Source organism: Puma concolor, chromosome A2, assembly GCF_028749965.1.
Source record: "Puma concolor isolate L17-30 chromosome A2, mPumCon1.1.hap2, whole genome shotgun sequence".
In the NCBI taxonomy this organism is placed as follows: Eukaryota; Metazoa; Chordata; class Mammalia; order Carnivora; family Felidae; genus Puma; species Puma concolor.
The window spans coordinates 57,752,781-57,771,745 of record NC_141668.1 but is presented as its reverse complement, the minus strand read 5'-3'; the positions used below and the strand labels follow the sequence as shown (position 1 = coordinate 57,771,745).

General features: G+C 39.3%; 1 protein-coding gene across 1 annotated transcript in view; it reads right to left on the bottom strand.

The window, feature by feature from the left end:
- POLR1F (RNA polymerase I subunit F) overlaps positions 1–18,646 on the bottom strand; it is a 32,023-nt gene extending 13,377 nt beyond the window's left edge. Inside the window, exon 1 of the mRNA XM_025929677.2 lies at positions 18,347–18,646. Within this exon, the coding sequence (XP_025785462.1) occupies positions 18,347–18,600 (254 nt within the window). The 5' untranslated portion in view covers positions 18,601–18,646. The remainder of the gene's footprint in view (positions 1–18,346) is intronic.
- Positions 18,647–18,965: the final 319 nt, after the last annotated feature.

The window sequence follows — 18,965 nt, the reverse complement described above, 5'->3', positions numbered from 1 at the left end:
GTTTTGTTTTTTAATTTTTTTTTTCAACGTTTATTTATTTTTGGGACAGAGAGAGACAGAGCATGAACGGGGGAGGGGCAGAGAGAGAGGGAGACACAGAATCGGAAACAGGCTCCAGGCTCTGAGCCATCAGCCCAGAGCCTGACATGGGGCTCGAACTCACGGACCGCGAGATCGTGACCTGGCTGAAGTCGGACGCTTAACCAACTGCACCACCCAGGCGCCCCTGTTTTGTTTTTTTTTTTAAATAAAATTGATAAACCTCTAGACAGGCTTCTCAAAAAAAAAAAAAAAAAAAAGACAGAGGACCCAAATAGAAAAAATCATGAATGAAAGTGTATTTATTATAACCAATCCCTCAGAAATACAAGAAATTATCAGAGAATACTATGAAATATTACATGCCAACAAACTGGACAACCTGGAAGAAATGGACAAATTCCTACATACTCATACACTACCAAAACTAAAATGGGAAGAAATAGAAAATTGGAACAGACCCATAACTAGTAATGAAATTGAATCAGTTATAAAAATCTCCCAGCAAAGAAGAGTCCTGGGCCAGATGGCTTCCCATGGGGAATTCTACCAGACATTTAAAGCAGAGTTAATACCTATCCATCTCAAGGAATTCCAAAAAATAGAAAAGGAAGGAAAACTTCTGGACCTATTCTACGAAGCCAGCATTACCTTGATTCCCAAACCAGACAGAGACACCACAAAAAAGGAGAATTAGAGGCCAATATCCCTGATGAACATGGATGCAAAAATTCTCAACAAGATACTAGCAAATAGAATTCAACAACATATAAAAAGGATTATTCACCACTATGAAGTGGGATTCATTCCTGGGCTGCAGGGCTGGTTCAATATTCACAAATCAGTGTGATACATGACATTCATAAAAGAAAGGATAAGAACCATATGATCATGTCAATGGATGCAGAAAAAAACCATTTTGACAAAACACAGCATCCTTTCTTAATAAAAACCTTCAAGAAAGTTGGGATAGAAGGAACATATTTAAACATCATAAAAGCCATTTATGAAAAGCCCACAGCTAATATCATCCTCAATGGTGAAAAACTAAGAGCTTTCCCCCAGAGATCAGGAACACGACAGGGATGTCCACTCTCACTGCTGTTGTTTAACATAGTGTGGTAAGTCCTAGCATCAGCAATCAGACAACAAAATGAAATAAAAGGGATCAAAACTGGCAAAGAAGTCAAACTTTTACTTTTCACAGATGACATGATATTCTACATGGAAAACCCGAAAGACTCCACCAAAACACTGCTAGAACTGATACAGGAATTCAAAAAAGTCACAGGGTACAAAATCAACGTATGGAAATCAGCTGCATTTTTATACACCAATAAGAAGCAACAGAAAGAGAAATCAAGAAACTGATCCCATTTACAAATGCACCAAGAACCATAAAATACCTAGGAATAAACCTAACCAAAGATGTAAAAGATCTGTATGTTGAAAACTGTAGAAAGCTTGTGAAGGAAACTGAATAAGACACAAAGAAATGGAAAAACATTCCATGCTCACGGACTGAAAGAATAAATATTGTTAAAAGGTCAGTAATACCCAAAGCAATTTACACATTCAATGCAATCCCAATAAAAATTGCACTGGTATTCTTCTCAAAGCTAGAACAAACAATCCTAAAATTTGTATGGAACCAAAAAAGACCCTGAATAGCCAAAGTAAACCTGAAGGAGACAACCAAAGCAGGAGGCATCACAATCCCAGACTTTAGCCTCTACTATGAAGCTGTAATCATCAAGACAGTATGGTATTGGCACAAGAAAAAGATACAGAGACCAATGGAATAGAATACAGAACCCAGATTGGACCCACAAAAGTATGGCCAACTAATCTTTGACAAAGCAGCAAAGAGGATCCAATGGAAAAAAGATGGTCTCTTTAGCACATAGTGCTGGGAGAACTGGACAGCAATGTGCAGAAGAATGAAACTAGACTACCTGCTTACACCATACACAAAAATAAACTCAAAATGGATCAAAGACCTAAATATGCGACAGGAAATCATCAAAACCCTGGAGGAGAAGGCAGGCAACAACCTCTCTGACCTCAGTCACAGCAGTTTCTTACTCAAGACATCTCCAAAGGCAAGGTAATGAATTAAAAGCAAAAATGAACTATTGGGACCTCATCAAGATAAAAAGCTTCTGCACTGCAAAGAAAACAACAAAACTAAAAGGCAGTTGACAGAATGGGAAAAGATATTTGCAAATGACATATTGGATAAAGGGCTAGTATCCAAAATCTATAAAGAACTCGCCAAACTCCACACCTGAAAAATAAATAATCCAGTGAAGAAGTGGGCAGAACACATGAATAGACACTTTTCCAAAGAAGACATCCAGAAGGCCAACAGACACATGAAACGATGCTCAATGTCACTCATCACCAGGAAAATACAAATCAAAGCCACACTGAGATACCACCTCACACTGGTCAGAGTGGCTAAAATCAACAAATCAGGAAACTACAGATGCTGCCGAGGATGTGGAGAAATGGGAACCCTCTTGCACTGTTGGTAGGAATGCAAACTGGTGCAGCTGCTCTGGAAAACAGTGTGGAGGTTCCTCAACAAAAATAAAAATAGCACTACCCTATGACCCAGCAATAGCACTGCTAAGAATTTACCCAAGGGATACAGGAGTGCTGATGCATCGGGGCACATGTACCCCAATGTTTATAGCAGCACTTTCAACAATAGCCAAATTATGGAAAGAACCCAAATGTCCATCAACTGATGAATGGATAAAGAAGATGTGGTTTATATACACAATGGAATACTACTTAGCAATGACAAGGAATGAAATCATGCCATTTGCAGCAACATGGATGGAACTGGAAGTATTATGCTAAGTGAAATAAGTCAGAGAAAGACAGATACCATATGTTTTCACTCAAATGTGGATCTTGAGAAACTCAACAGAAGACCATGGGGGAAGGGAAGGGGAAAAAAATAGTTACAAACAGAGAGGGAGGGAGGCAAACCATAAGAAACTCTTAATTACAGAGAATAAACTGAGGGTTGATGGGAGGTGGGGAGAGGGGAAAGTAGGTGATGGGCATTGAGGAGGGCACTTGTTGGGATGAGCACTGGGTGTTGCATGTAAGCCAATTTGACAATAAATTATATTTCAAAAACCATAAAAAAACAATTAGACATGAAGAACTCAGTAACTAAAATTAAAAATACACTACAGGGAATAAATAACAGCTAGAGAAAATAGAATGGGTCAGTGATCTACAGGAAAGCATGATGGAAAGCCATCAAGATGGAACAAGAGTGAAATGGATAATAAAAACTGCAAATAGATTAAAGGAACTCAGGACACTATCAAGCATAATAACATTTGCATTATAAGGATCCCAGAAGGAGAAGTGAGACACAGGGAGCAAAAAGAAGAAGTAATAGCTGAAAACTTTCTGAATCTGGGGAAGGAAACAGACAACCAGATCCAGGAGGCAGAGAGAGCCCGTAACAAAAGAAAACCAAAGATGTCCATACCAAGACACACAGTAATTAAAATGGCAAAAAGTAATGATAAAGAGAGAATTTAAAAAGCAGCAAGAGAAAAGAAAAGTTATACACAAGAAACTTCATAAGGCTAACAGAGGGTTTTTCAGCAGAAACCCTTTAGACCAGAAGGGAGTGGCTTGATACATTAAAAGTGCTGTTAAGAGAAAACCTGCAACAAGGATACTCTATCCAGCAAGGCTATCATTCAGAATAAAAGGAGAGATAAAGACTTTCCCAACCTAAGTGAAAGAAATTCATCACCACTAAACATAATAACAAACATAAAGGAAGTAATCAATAGTAATATAATAATACGATAATAGTAGAGGTCTTTAACACCCCACCTCCATTATCCAAACAGAAAATCAACAAGAAAGCAGTGGCTCTGAATGACACATTAGAACAGATACATCTTTTGGATCTATTCAGAACATTCAATCCTGTAACAGGGAATACACATTCTTTTCAAATGCACACGGAGAGTTCTCCAAAAGAGATGTTAGCCCACAAAACAAGTCTCAACAAATTAAAAAAGACTGAAGTCATATTATGAATCTTTTCCAACCTTAGTGCTATCAAAGTAGAAATCAACCACAAGAAAAAACCTAAAAAGAACACAAATGCATGGAAACTACATAAGAGGCTACTAAACTGTGAATGGGTCAGCCAAGAAATCAAAGAAATCAAAAAATACATAAAGATCAATTAAAATGAAAATACAATGGTCCAAAATGTTTTTGGATGCTGTAAAAGGTGTTCTAAGAGAGAAGTTTATAGAAATACAGGCCTACCTCAAGAAACAAGAAAAAAATCTCAAACAACCTAATCTTAAACCCAAAGGAGCTAGAAAAAAAAACAAACAAAACCCCAAACTGGTAGCAGGAAGGAAATAATAAAGTTTAGAGCATAAACAAACAAAAGAGAAATTAAAAAAAAAAAAATGGAACCGATGAAACCGAGACCTGGTTCATTAATAGGATCAACAAAATTGATAAACCTTTAGCCACACTCATCAAGAGAGAGACAAAAAGAGAACTCAAAATCAGAATTGAAAGGGAAACCCAACATCACAGAAATACAAAAGATTTTAAGAGATTACTTACAACTGTATGCCAACAAATTAGATAACCTAGAAGAAATAGGTAACCTCCTAGAAACATATAACTGCCCAAAACTCAAGAAGTAGAAAATTTGAACAGATTGATTACCAGCAATGAAATTGAATGAATAATCTAAAAAACTCCCAACAAACGAAAGTCCAGGACCAAATGGCTTCTCAGGTGAATTCTATCAAACATTTAAAGAAGACAAAAATGCAAAATCCCTCAACAAAATATTAGCAAAGTGAATACATCAATACTTTTAAAAAATTTATTCACCATGATCAAAAGATTCAGTATTTACAAGTCAGTGTGATAACCCCATCAAAAAGAGGAAGGATAAAAATGCTATCATTTCAAATAATGCAGAAAAGGCATTTAACAAAGTGCTACATCCATGCATGAGGAAAAACCCAAACAAAGTAGGTTAGAGGGAACATACCTTAACATAACAAAGGCCATATAAGAAAAACCCACAGCTAACATCATACTTAATGGTGAAAAACCAAGAACTTTCCCACTAAGATCAGGAACAAGACAAAGATGTCTGCTATCACTACTTTGTTCTGGAAGTGCTAGCCATAGCAATCAGACAATGAAAAGAAATAAAAGGCATCCAAATTGGTAAGGAAGAGGCAAAAATTTCACCATTTGTACATGATACTATATACAGAAAACCTGAAACACTCCACCAAAAACCTACTAGAACTAATAAATGAATTCAGTAAGGTCACAGTATACAAAATCAATATATAGAATCTGTTTTGTTTCCATACACTAATAATGAAGTAACATAAAGACATTAAGAAAACAATCCCACTTATGATTGCACCATAAATAATGAATAAACTAGGAATAAACTTAACCAAGGAGATGAAATACCTGTACTCTGAAGACTATAAAACATTGATGAAAGGGGAGCCTGGGTGGTTCAATCGGTTAAGTGTCCAACTTTGGCTCAGGTCATAATCTCACAGTTTGTGAGTTTGAGCCCTGCATTGGGCTCTGTGCTGACAGCTAAGAGCCTGGAGCTTGCTTCGGATTCTGTCTCCCTCTCTCTCTGCCCCACTCCTGCTTGCACTTTGTTTCTATCAAAAATAAACATTAAAAAAAAAATTTTTTTTAATAAAAACATTGATGAAAGAAATTGAAGCCAACACAAGTGGAAAGACATTCCACGCTCACAGACTGAAAGAATCAATATTGTTAAAATGTCCATAGTATCCAAAGCAATCTATAAATTTAATGCAATCCCTATCAAAATCCCAACAGAATTTTTTTTTTCAACGTTTATTTATTTTTGGGACAGAGAGAGACAGAGCATGAACAGGGGAGGGGCAGAGAGAGAGGGAGACACAGAATCAGAAACAGGCTCCAGGCTCTGAGCTATCAGCCCAGAGCCCGATGCGGGGCTTGAACTCACGGACCGCGAGATCGTGACCTGGCTGAAGTCGGACGCTTAACCGACTGCGCCACCCATGCGCCCCCCAACAGAATTTTTTTACAGAACTATAACAAACAATTCTAAAATTTCTATGTAATCACAAATGACCCCAAACAGCCAAAGCAATCTTGAAAAAGAAAAACACAACTGGAGGTACCACAATCCTAGATTTCAAGTTATACTACAAAACTACAGTAATCAAAACAGTATGGTAGTGGCACAAAAAAACACACACCCATAAGATCAAAGGAACAGAATAGATACCCTAGAAACAAACCCATGATAATATGGTCAATTAATCTTAAATAAAGGAGGCAAAAATATACAATGGGGAAAAAAACAGTCTCTTCAACAAATGGTGTTGGGAAAACCAGACAACTACATGTGAAACAATGAAATTAGTCCACTTTCTTAAACCATACACACAAACTCAAAATGGACTAAGGACCAAAATGTGAGACTTGAAACCATAAAAATCCTAGAGAAGTGCACAGGGAGTCATTTTTCCGGCATCAACCCTAGCAACATTTTTCTTGATATGTCTCCCAAGGCAAGGCAAACAAAAGCAAAAATAAACTACTGAGACTACATCAAACTCAAAAGCTTCTGCATTCTATATTGTTTATTTCTGCTCTGATCTTTATTATTTCTCTTCTTCTGCTGGGTTTAGGCTGTCTTTGCTGTTCTGCTTCTATTTCCTTTAGGTGTGCTGTTAGATTTTGTATTTGGGATTTTTCTTGTTTCTTGAGATAGGCTTGGATTGCAATGTATTTTCCTCTCAGGACTGCCTTCGCTGCATCCCAAAGCGTTTGGATTGTTGTATTTTCATTTTCATTTGTTTCCATATATTTTTTAATTTCTTCTCTAATTGCCTGGTTGACCCACTCATTCTTTAGTAGGGTGTTCTTTAACCTCCATGCTTTTGGAGGTTTTCCAGACTTTTTCCTGTGGTTGATTTCAAGCTTCATAGCATTGTGGTCTTAAAGTATGCATGATATGATCTCAATTCTTGTATAATTATGAAGGGCTGTTTTGTGACCCAGTATGCGATCTATCTTGGAGAATGTTCCATGTGCACTCGAGAGGAAAGTATAGTCTGTTGCTTTGGGATGCAGAGTTCTAAATATATCTGTCAAGTCCATCTGATCCAATGTATCATTCAGGGCCCTTGTTTCTTTATTGACCGTGTGTCTAGATGATCTATCCATTGTTGTAAGTGGGGTGTTAAAGTCCCCTGCAATGACCACATTCTTATCAATAAGGTTGCTTATGTTTGTAATTGTTTTATATATTTGGAGGCTCCCATATTCGGCATATAGACATTTATAATTGTTAGCTCTTCCTGATGGATAGACCCTGTAATTATTATATAATGTCCTGCTTCATCTCTTGTTACAGCCTTTAATTTAAAGTCTAGTTTGTCTGATATAGGTATGGCTACTCCAGCTCTCTTTTGACTTCCAGTGACATGATAAATAGTTCTCCATCCCCTCACTTTCAATCTGAAGGTGTCCTCAGGTCTAAAATGAGTCTCCTGTAGACAGCAAATAGATGGGTCTTGTTTTTTTTATCCATTCTGATACCCTATGTCTTTTGGTTGGTGCATTTAGTCCATTTACATTCAGTGTTATTATAGAAAGATAAGAGTTTAGAGTCATTGTGATGTCTGTAGGTTTCATGCTTGTAGTGATGTCTCTGTTACTTTGTCTCACAGGATCCCCCTTAGGATCTCTTGTAGGGCTGGTTTAGTGGTGAGGAATTCCTTTAGTTTTTGTTTGTTTGGGAAGACCTTTATCTCTCCTTCTATTCTATATGACATTTGCTGGACAAAGGATTCTCGGCTGCATATTTTTTCTGTTCATGACATTGAAGATTTCCTGCCATTCCTTTCTGGCCTGCCAAGAAGTTTCAGTAGAGAGATCCGTCAGGAGTCTTATTGGTCTCCCCTTATATGTTAGAGCATGTTTATCCCTAGCTGCTTTCAGAATTTTCTCTTTACCCTTGCATTTTGCCAGTTTCATTATGATATGTCATGCAGAAGATCGATTCAAGTTACGTCTGAAGGGAGCTCTCTGTGCCTCTTGGATTTCAGTGCCTTTTTCCTCCCCCAGATCAGGGAAGTTCTCAGCTATTATTTCTTCAAGTACACCTTCAGCACCTTTCCCTCTGTCTTCCTCCTCTGGAATACCAATTATGCGTAGATTATTTCTCTTTAGTGCATCACTTAGTTCTCTAATTTTCCCCTCATACTACTGGATTTTTTTATCTCTCTTTTTCTCAGCTTCCTCTTTCCATAATTTTATCTTCTAGTTCACCTATTCTCTCCTCTGCCTCTTCAATCCGAGCTGTGGTTGTCTCCATTTTATTTTGCAGCTGACTTATAGCATTTTTTAGCTCCTCCTGTCTGTTCCTTAGTCGCTTGATCTCTGCAGCAATAGATTCTCTGCTGTCCTCTCTAAAAAAACTGTAGAGCAGATCAATGAAACCAGAGTTGGTTTTTTGAAAAAATAAACAAAATTGATAAACCTCTAGCCAGGCTTCTCAAAAAGAAAAGAAAGATGACCCAAATAGATAAAATCATGAATGAAAATGGAATTATTACAACCAACCCCTCAGAGATACAAGCAATTATCAGGGAATACTATGAAAAATTATATGCTAACAAACTGGACAACCTGGAAGAAATGGACAAATTCCTAAACACCCACACGCTTCCAAAACTCAACCAGGCGGAAATAGAAAGCTTGAACAGACCCATAACCAGCGAAGAAATTGAATCAGTCATCAAAAATCTCCCAACAAATAAGACTCCAGGACCAGATGGCTTCCCAGGGGAGTTCTACCAGACGTTTAAAGCAGAGATAATACCTATCCTTCTCAAGCGATTCCAAGAAATAGAAAGGGAAGGAAAACTTCCAGACTCATTCTATGAAGCCAGTATTACTTTGATTCCTAAACCAGACAGAGACCCAGTAAAAAAAGGGAACTACAGACCAATATCCCTGATGAATATGGATGCAAAAATTCTCAATAAGATACTAGCAAATCGAATTCAACAGCATATAAAAAGAATTATTCACCATGATCAAGTGGGATTCATTCCTGGGATGCAGGGCTGGTTCAACATTCGCAAATCAATCAAAGTGATACATCACATTAATAAAAGAAAAGATAAGAACCATATGATCCTGTCAATCGATGCAGAAAAAGCATTTGACAAAATTCAGCAACCTTTCTTAACAATAACCCTCAAGAAAGTCGGGATAGAAGGAACATACTTAAAGATCATAAAAGCCATTTATGAAAAGCCCACAGCTAACATCATCCTCAACGGGGAAAAACTGAGAGCTTTTTCCCTGAGATCAGGAACACGACAGGGATGTCCACTCTCACCGCTGTTGTTTAACATAGGGTTGGAAGTTCTAGCATCAGCAGTCAGACAACAAAAGGAAATCAAAGGCATCAAAATTGGCAAAGATGAAGTCAAGCTTTCACTTTTTGCAGATGACATGGTATTATACATGGAAAACCCGACAGACTCCACCAAAAGTCTGCTAGAACTGATACATGAATTCAGCAAAGTTGCAGGATACAAAATCAATGTACAGAAATCAGTTGCATTCTTATACACTAATAATGAAGCAACAGAAAGACAAATAAAGAAACTGATCCCATTCACAATTGCACCAAGAAGCATAAAATACCTAGGAATAAATCTAACCAAAGATGTAAAAGATCTGTATGCTGAAAACTATAGAAAGCTTATGAAGGACATTGAAGAAGTTATAAAGAAATGGAAAAACATTCCGTGCTCATGGGTTGGAAGAATAAATACTGTCAAAATGTCAATACTACCCAAAGCTATCTACACATTCAATGCAATCCCAATCAAAATTGCACCAGCATTCTTCTTGAAGCTAGAACAAGCAATTCTAAAATTCATATGGAACCACAAAAGGCCCCGAATAGCCAAAGTAATTTTGAAGAAGAAGACCAAAGCAGGAGGCATCACAATCCCAGACTTTAGCCTCTACTACAAAGCTGTAATCATTAAGACAGCATGATATTGGCACAAAAACAGACACATAGACCAATGGAATAGAATAGAAACCCCAGAACTAGACCCACAAACGTATGACCAACTAATCTTTGACAAAGCAGGAAAGAATATCCAATGGAAAAAAGACAGTCTCTTTAACAAATGGTGCTGGGAGAACTGGACAGCAACATGCAGAAGAATGAAACTAGACCACTTTCTCACACCATTCACAAAAATAAACTCAAAATGGATAAAGGACCTGAATGTGAGATAGGAAACCATCAAAACCCTAGAGGAGAAAGCAGGAAAAGACCTCTCTGACCTCAGCCATAGCAATTTCTTACTTGACACATCCCCAAAGGCAAGGGAATTAAAAGCAAAAATGAACTATTGGGACCTCATGAAGATAAAAAGCTTCTGCACAGCAAAGGAAACAATCAACAAAACTAAAAGGCAACCAACGGAATGGGAAAATATTTGCAAATGACATATCAGACAAAGGGCTAGTATCCAAAATCTATAAAGAGCTCACACCCGAAAAACAAATAATCCAGTAAAGAAATGGGCAGAAAACATGAATAGACACTTCTCTAAAGAAGACATCTGGATGGCCAACAGGCACATGAAAAGATGCTCAACGTCACTCCTCATCAGGGAAATACAAATCAAAACCACACTCAGGTATCACCTCACGCCAGTCAGAGTGGCCAAAATGAACAAATCAGGAGACTATAGATGCTGGAGAGGATGTGGAGAAACAGAAACCCTCTTGCACTGTTGGTGGGAATGCAAACTGGTGCAGCCACTCTGGAAAACTGTGGAGGTTCCTCAAAAATTTAAAAATAGACCTACCCTATGACCCAGAAGTAGCACTGCTAGGAATTTACCCAAGGGATACAGGAGTACTGATGCATAGGGACACTTGTACCCCAATGTTTATAGCAGCACTCTCAACAACAGCCAAATTATGGAAAGAGCCTAATGTCCATCAACTGATGAATGGATAAAGAAATGGGGGTTTATATACACAATGGAGTACTACGTGGCAATGAGAAAGAATGAAATATGGCCCTTTTTAGCAACGTGGATGGAACTGGAAAGTGTGATGCTAAGTAAAATAAGCCATACAGAGAAAGACAGATACCATATGTGTTCACTCTTATGTGGATCCTGAGAAACTAACAGGAACCCATGGAGGAGGGGAAGGAAAAAAAAAAAAAAAAAAGAGGTTAGAGGGGGAGAGAGCCAAAGCATAATAGACTCTTAAAAACTGAGAATAAACTGAGGGCTGATGGGGGGTGGTAGGGAGGGGAGGGTGGGTGATGTGTATTGAAGAGGGCATCTTTTGGGATGAACACTGGGTGTTGTATGGAAACCAATTTGACAATAAATTTCATATATTAAAAAAAAAAAAAGCTTCTCCAGAGCAAGGGAAACAATCAACAAAACTAAAGACAATCTATGGAATGGGAAAAGTTATTTGCTAATGGCATACCAGATGAAGGGTTCATATCCAAAATACATAAAGAATTTATATAACTTTACATAAAAGACAAATAATCCAATTAAAAAATGGGAAGAAGGTATGAAGAGACATTTTTCCAAAGAAGATACAGAGATGGCCAACAGACACATAAAAATATGCTCAACATCACTCATCATCAAGGAGATGCAAATTAAACCAACAGTAGCATATCACTTCACACTTGTCATCCCAACGGCCATAATAAAAAATATAGGAAACAAGTGTTGGGAAGGATGTGGAAGAAAAGGAACCCTCACACACCTTTGTTAGAAATCAAACTGGTGCAGCCACTGTGGAAAACAGTATGGAAATTGCTTAAAAATTTAAAAACAGAATTACCACATGATTTAGTATTTCTACCAATGGGTGTTTACCCAAAGAATACAAAAACAGTAATGTGAAAAGATACATGCACCCATGTGTTTACTGCATCATGACTGATGACAGCCAAATTACGCAAGTAGTCTGAGTGTTCACCAATAGGTGAACTGTTAAAGAAGTGGTATATGTACTCAATGGAGTATTATTCAGCCATGAAAAAGAATGAAATCTTGCCACTTGCAACAACATGGATAGATTTAGAGAGGATAATGGTAAGTGAAATAAGTTAGAGAGAGACAAATACCATATGATTTCACTCATATGCAGAATTTGAGAAACAAATGAACAAAGAAGAAAAGAGACAGACCAAAAAACAGACTCAACTACTGAGAACTGACGGTTACCACAGGGGAGGTAGGTGAAGGGGATGGGTGAAATAGATAAAGGGAATTAAGAGTGAACTTATCAGGATGAGTATTTAGTAATATGTAGACCTCTCAAATCACTATGGTAAACCTGAAACTAATATTGCTTACTATTTAGTTTTCACTAGAAAGTAGTTTCTAAGCATTAAGAATTCTAACAAACGTCATTAAGACTACTGGAAATAAGGAAGCACCCTGTGCGCAAGGAAAATAAGATATGTGTTTTTGTTAAGAAAATTCTGAGAAATGGGAATACATTTTTGTTGAGGGAAAAGAAAGGAATTTGACCTAAAATGACACTGGTTTAGAAAGGGAAAACTGCAGAAAATATGAATGTTTAAAAAAAAAAAAAAGTTGTAGAAAGTCTGTGAAAAAGGAATCTTTGCTAAAGAATGTGTGGTCAGGACAAAGACTGGAATTAATGAGTTTTAAAAATATACTGGTTCATGATTGGAGTTTGGTTTTTCTCTCTGTTGAAATGAGGATTATCCTGGAATATTGGTCTGTTTTTGACAGAAAAAATTACAAGGTTTTTCCTTTATCTGCCCTGAAAATACAAAGTTTGCTATCAGGTCTTTACTTAATAAATTTAAATCTCATCAATACTAAAAGAGCTAAGTTTTGCTAACTACGTAACCTTCTGTATATGCCTTTAGAATCTCTTATTGCCACCTAGGTTAAATAAGTTTTAAGTTTTTAATGATTTGTGTTTTTTCTTAAGAGTGTGCTTTAAAAAAATATTTTTAATCATTTATTCATTTTTGAGAGAGACAGAGAGAGAGAGAGAGAGAGAGAGCGAGCATGAGAGGGGGAGGGGCAGAGAGAGAGGGAGACACAGAATCCAAAGCAGGCTCCAGGCTCTGAGCTGTGAACAGAGCCCAACACAGGGCTAGACCTCATGAACCGTGAGACCGTGACCTGAGCCAAAGTTGGACGCTTAACCAACTGAGCCACCCGGCACCCCTGTTTATTTATTTTTGAGAGAGAGAGAGAGAGAGAGAGAGAGAGCATGGGCAAGGGAGGGGTAGAGAGAGAGGGAGACACGGAATCCAAAGCACGGTCCAGGCTCTTAGCTGTCAGCACAGAGCCTGACGCAGGGCTTGAGCTCAGGAACCTGACGGAGATCATAACCTGAGCCAAAGTCAGACACTTAACCAACTGAGCCACCCAGGCGCACCATTCAGCATGTGCTTTAAAACTTTGATATTTTTAACAAATTTCCCAAAATTCAAATTCTAAATTAAGTCTTTTTAACTAATCAGGCTTATTTATTATGGTATGTTAAACTACATGGGAAGCATTGTCAGAAACCTTTTAAGGTTCTGCTGCATAAGTGAATGCCATGAAATCCCAAAATCCCGATAATCATTACTTGTAATTCTAAGTATTGAAGTATTGTCTATCCCAGAAGTAACCAAATTTCCTTATCAACTATAATGTTCATTACACTATAATGAACTCTCATCACATCTTTAACCATGCTCATTTTTGAGTCCTTTGTTATTTACAGTTACTGTTCTGATTTGTACTCCTACAAATGTGTTTCATCTTCAAGGACATTCATAGAGAGGACTCTCAACAAACACAGGTTTGTGATACCCTTAAGATAATAAAACTAAGCCAAATAAGAATTTCTGGGAACAGGAAAACCATACTCAAACTGAACAAGAATAACATGACTAAAGGAATCAAGGAAGATTATTACAGTTTTTATGACTCGTTTGAAACATCACTGATTATCTAATGTTTGCTCTTCGGGATTTTAAAAACATTTTATCTTTTCCCCCCTACCTTATCCCTCCTGAATTCACAAACTCTTGGTGAGTATTCTTACCCTCATGGCACTTATTTGCATAAATTCAGTAAGAATTTCTTGTAACAGGTCACCATTAGAGAAACTGATTCTATTACCATGGCTTTGACTAGAATGTCACATTTGAGAAAGACATGCAGACTCAGATATGACCAGAAAGCTAAGGAACTAGGGTTGACATTATGGTGCCAAGAAAGCCCCCTAGAATAACTGGCCTGGCTGGTACCATGCTTACAAGGTTCCTGGAGCCTTACGAGGTTAAGTAAGGAAGGTCACTTCCTGGCAGGCTCAGGAACCTCAGGATATTTGGGGGACCCCGAAAAGCGAGGGAGTATTTCATTTCTTTAGTTATTACAAGCGAGTCTGATGGCAAGTATTTGGTTTGGCTCTTTGCCTTGAAAGGCTTTCAAAAGCTCGATCTGAAATTCCTTATGAAAAAAGAGTTCCAGCAAAGCAGATCTGAGAGAACATGTAAGGCCAGTTACTATTCTTGCTGTACTTACAAAAATATTTGGGCCAAATTTGTGAAAAATGGACTTGTTTCACAAACATATTAGTCTTATTTTGGTTATTGTTGATGGAAATGAGGGTGATTTTGGAGAGAAAAAACTATGTTTCAGTAACATACCTCTATGGGTGTAAGATTCTAGTTGTAATTGTCCTTGCATGTTTCTTGTTTACCATACTAGCTGGATCCTGACTTCTAATGATTTCCTTGATTATTTGGATAATTTTCTGCCTGACTACTTACACACTATAGGCCTGACTGAAAGCCATGAGACAACTGTTTAACTGAACTGACCTGATTTACTTCATTATGAAATGTGTAATAAGAAGCGAAGACTACACATTAGAGTTCCAAAAAAATGGCTCTATGAAGGATAAAGGGCTCAATGTAATAGCAGGGGCTACCTATAACTGGATGAAAGACAGTTTCACCCCTTGAATCCTGATCTATGCCCCTTTTCAGCAGGAAGTAGCTGGAGTCGTCCCTGTCACTCAAGAGTGAGGAATGATGAAAAGTCAGGTTGCTATGGAGACCAAACAGCTACTGTATTGTTGCTAAATGAAGATTTGCCATGTCTACTCACTTTGAAACATCTGTCCTACTGCCCCAGCCTGGCACTGCTGATGTCCCTCTGTCCCTGTTGCCTCAGGAAGCATCTCCCTCTTGTGAGCCATAACTTAAGGTCAAATTCACAATCACTTCGAGGCTGGGTCTTTGGAGAGGATCTCTTCTGCTGATACCTTCACTTCATGACTCACCTCTTTACCAAGTCACTGGGGAACTACTAAATGTTTTCTTTTATAGGTATATTAACCTCATGTGGCCATTTATATTACTGCTGTGACATAGGTATGCAAGCCAACTAACTCTCAACATCTTGCTCTTGGGCCATCATGGAAGAATGTCACGTAAAGACTGCACGGGCCATAAACATGTTGCGGGTAAAGCATACCAATGCTGACAATACTGACTCCATGTTGGACCCTCCATCCTGTTCACGATCAGGCCATCACCTCCCTCAGGGCTACATGTCCCGGGCCCCCTGGAGGTTTAGGTATGCCCTGACCAGAATATGGGAAGGCTTGTTGTGATCTTCCCTAAAGTTGTTTAGATAACTAGTAGAGGTAATGTACTTTCCTCCCCCATCATTTGGAGTACATGTGGTGCCACAGGGTCTGTTAAGTGTTAAACCCTGTGACCTCACCACAGTGCCCTCTGCACATCCCTTCACACTCTATAAAATCTGTGGACTGAGGTCTAGACTTTGTGAAGAACAGCTGTGCAGCTACTTGGATCATCACCTGCCCAATCCCCCGGGTCAGTAAGTTACCCTGAATAAAACTCTGTGTAAACTGTATGGAGTCACCTGCTTCGTTTTCTAATCTCAAAGTGCCTTCTTAGTTTAGGGGATACTTTATTGTGCATCCTCCACCTTCCAACACTTTCTTTTCCTTGTTTCTTACAAAAAGAGAAGCAAGTCCTCCTGCTTCTATAGGATGGCCCCGAAATCTGTAAATCTAACTATACATAAGTGGTTGACTGACATTACAATTGTTGGTATGTTCCATGTTCTGTCCCTACTTAGAAATACACAGTTAATGTGTGCTGCTTTATCAGCACTGAGTAAGCCAGAGTCTTAACCACAGCCCACAAGTAATGGTGGGGGTGGGGGAGGAGGGTGTAGAGTGCGCAGTCTTGATCTGCTCAGAGTGCAACCTGCTCCACATAGTCACACTGTATCGTTTGGTTACAAAAATTATCGTTCAACTGGTTCCTTGTATCTCTGGTATAAGGGCTCTGACGGGAGACACTTCAGGTGGCTTCCCCCTAGCCTGTCAAGTGGAGGCACTGATTGGTTACAGTAAGTGGTAAAATACATCAAACAGTTGCCTCTTCCCAGATTTTATGACCATATTTATATCCTTAAGTCTCTCAAACCCATACTCTCTTATCATTTTTCTCTTGGACAACTGTAACAGTCTCTTAGTTGGTCTCCATGTCTACAGTCTCACCTTCCTTAAGCCATCAGCTAATGCTACCAAGTGTGGTTTCTTGAACTGTGTGTCTGATTATGTCCTGGAGATCACAGATTCATACTACTCTCTCCAGACTGCACCAAGTTTCGGAGTTGGAGGGCACACTGAAAGGATGAAGTGCTAAGTCTGCTTAAGCAAACAGAAAAAGGTTAAAAAACAAAAACCTAGTAGACAGGAGGAAAAAAGCAAAATGGTCATCCTGAGTTGTCCCCCAAGCTGTCTTTGCCCTCCTCTCTCCAACTGCACACAATGTCCTTCCCCTAAAATAAACCTTACTCCAATTATATAGTACTTACAATTCTCTGACTGAACCAGTCTATTTTATATCTACTATCCATTTGTTTATGCCACACCTTTTCCCTTGAATACTACCATCACAAAGAATCTTTCTCCTATTAAGTTGTTCTCAAAAAAGGTCCTAATATCAAATTCACTACTCTTTCAGTATAACTTACTTTGTTTCTGGCAAATTTTAACACTTCATTGGATTTACCTGGCTTACATTTGTATCTTTACTAGAGATTACAGTTTCTTCAAACAGGGATCTTGTTTTTTTGTTTTTGTTTTTTTTTTAATCCCAAATCCCTTATGTACAAAATAGGCACAAAAGTGGGTGTAGGTGTTTGGAGTAAGCTGTACATTCTAGACCTGCTTGATTCCTTAGCCTGTCCAGGATCCCTTGAGAAAGTGAACACTTTGGGTACTTTGCCCAAGAAAACTGAAAGGAAATTTCCCAGAGGGGAGGAGGGAGGGTCATGAAATTCCTTAAGAGCAACAAGGAATCCCTAGGGATTCCACTCACCCTAGTTTTAGAACCCTTGCTTTCGAGACAAAGTAGTCTTTAGTAGTATTAACGTACATATGCCCCCTCCCTCTGACCCTCCACTCTCGCAACTCCAAGAGTCTCCAAGTTTCTATTGAATATATTAACTTAACTGCACCACAAAGTTTTTTTTCACTCCAATTAAGACTTAATAAACTGCTCTTAAAAACAAAACAGAAATATTGCTTCTCTCATCCGTGATCAGGCCCACGAGAAGAGAACCCAAGGAAAATACCAGGGCCAAAATAAAAACCAGAACCTTTGTCACGGTTTACAAACAAAAGACTGTACTAATATGTACCATTTTCTACAGAATGAGAGACAATATGTTGAAGTAATGCATTCGAAACTCCCACTGTCAAATGGGAAAACACAGAACTGGCGTACCGGGTCTCCAGACCCCTGATCTATTCTTACCCACACACGCCAGTTCTTAAACAAGCTTCCCCACCGGCTCCGCCCGCACAATTCACGTCACCTTCACGCCTCCCTTCTTGTCCATGAAACGGTAAGAACAGATCCCGACTAGGGACACACTGGAAATTTCGGCTAGTTGGAAACTCCATAACGTCTCGAGTATAAGCTCGAGTGGCCGGCGCGTTCTCTCCCATTCACCCCTTTTCTGCGACGCCATCAGCACGTCCACCAGCAACCCCCCCCCCCTCCCCGCGCCTAAAAGAAAGGGGAGCAAGCTACGTTATGGCGTTATCCGCTCCGCGGAGGAAAAGACGGAGAGACTGATACCTCTCGGAGTAGCGCAGGAGTTCCGCATCGAGCTGTTCTCGGATACCGGTGCGTTTCCTGTTAAGGTAGCGCGGCGAAAGCGCGATGTGTCTTCGGTGCGGCCCCGCCACCAGGCAGGAGTAGCGGCTATTCACCAGCGCACACGCGGCAGCGTAGGTTGGCAGCTCTAGGCAGGGCAGGACGCCGGCCGGTCCCGCCACTGGTCCCTCAGAGGCCGCCTTCGGCGGCGGAGCCTCTGAACAACCCGCAGCCATGCGGCCTGTCAGGTTTCCCGCGGCGCGCGCCGCTGACGCAGGCAAAACCGCCTATCTCCGGACGCTGGGTTTCTCCGTCATCCGCCAGCTGGCACGCCCCTAGGAAATTTCTCTCCTTCAGATGCATTACGCACTTCTGACCAGCAGAGGGCAACCGCTCTTTCGACTGGGTAGCTAGGAGCCTGAGCGAATTGGAACGTGCTCCAAGGCAGGGCTGGCAAACCTACGTTTTCGCGAACGTCCTCGGTAGAGTTAGTATGTAGGTGTAACAGGGATTCACGCTTTGATAATTTCCCGTAATAACGTGGTTTGGTAAATTTTACAAGCGTGGTCAGTACAGTAATAAATTTTAATGTATTTAGGGA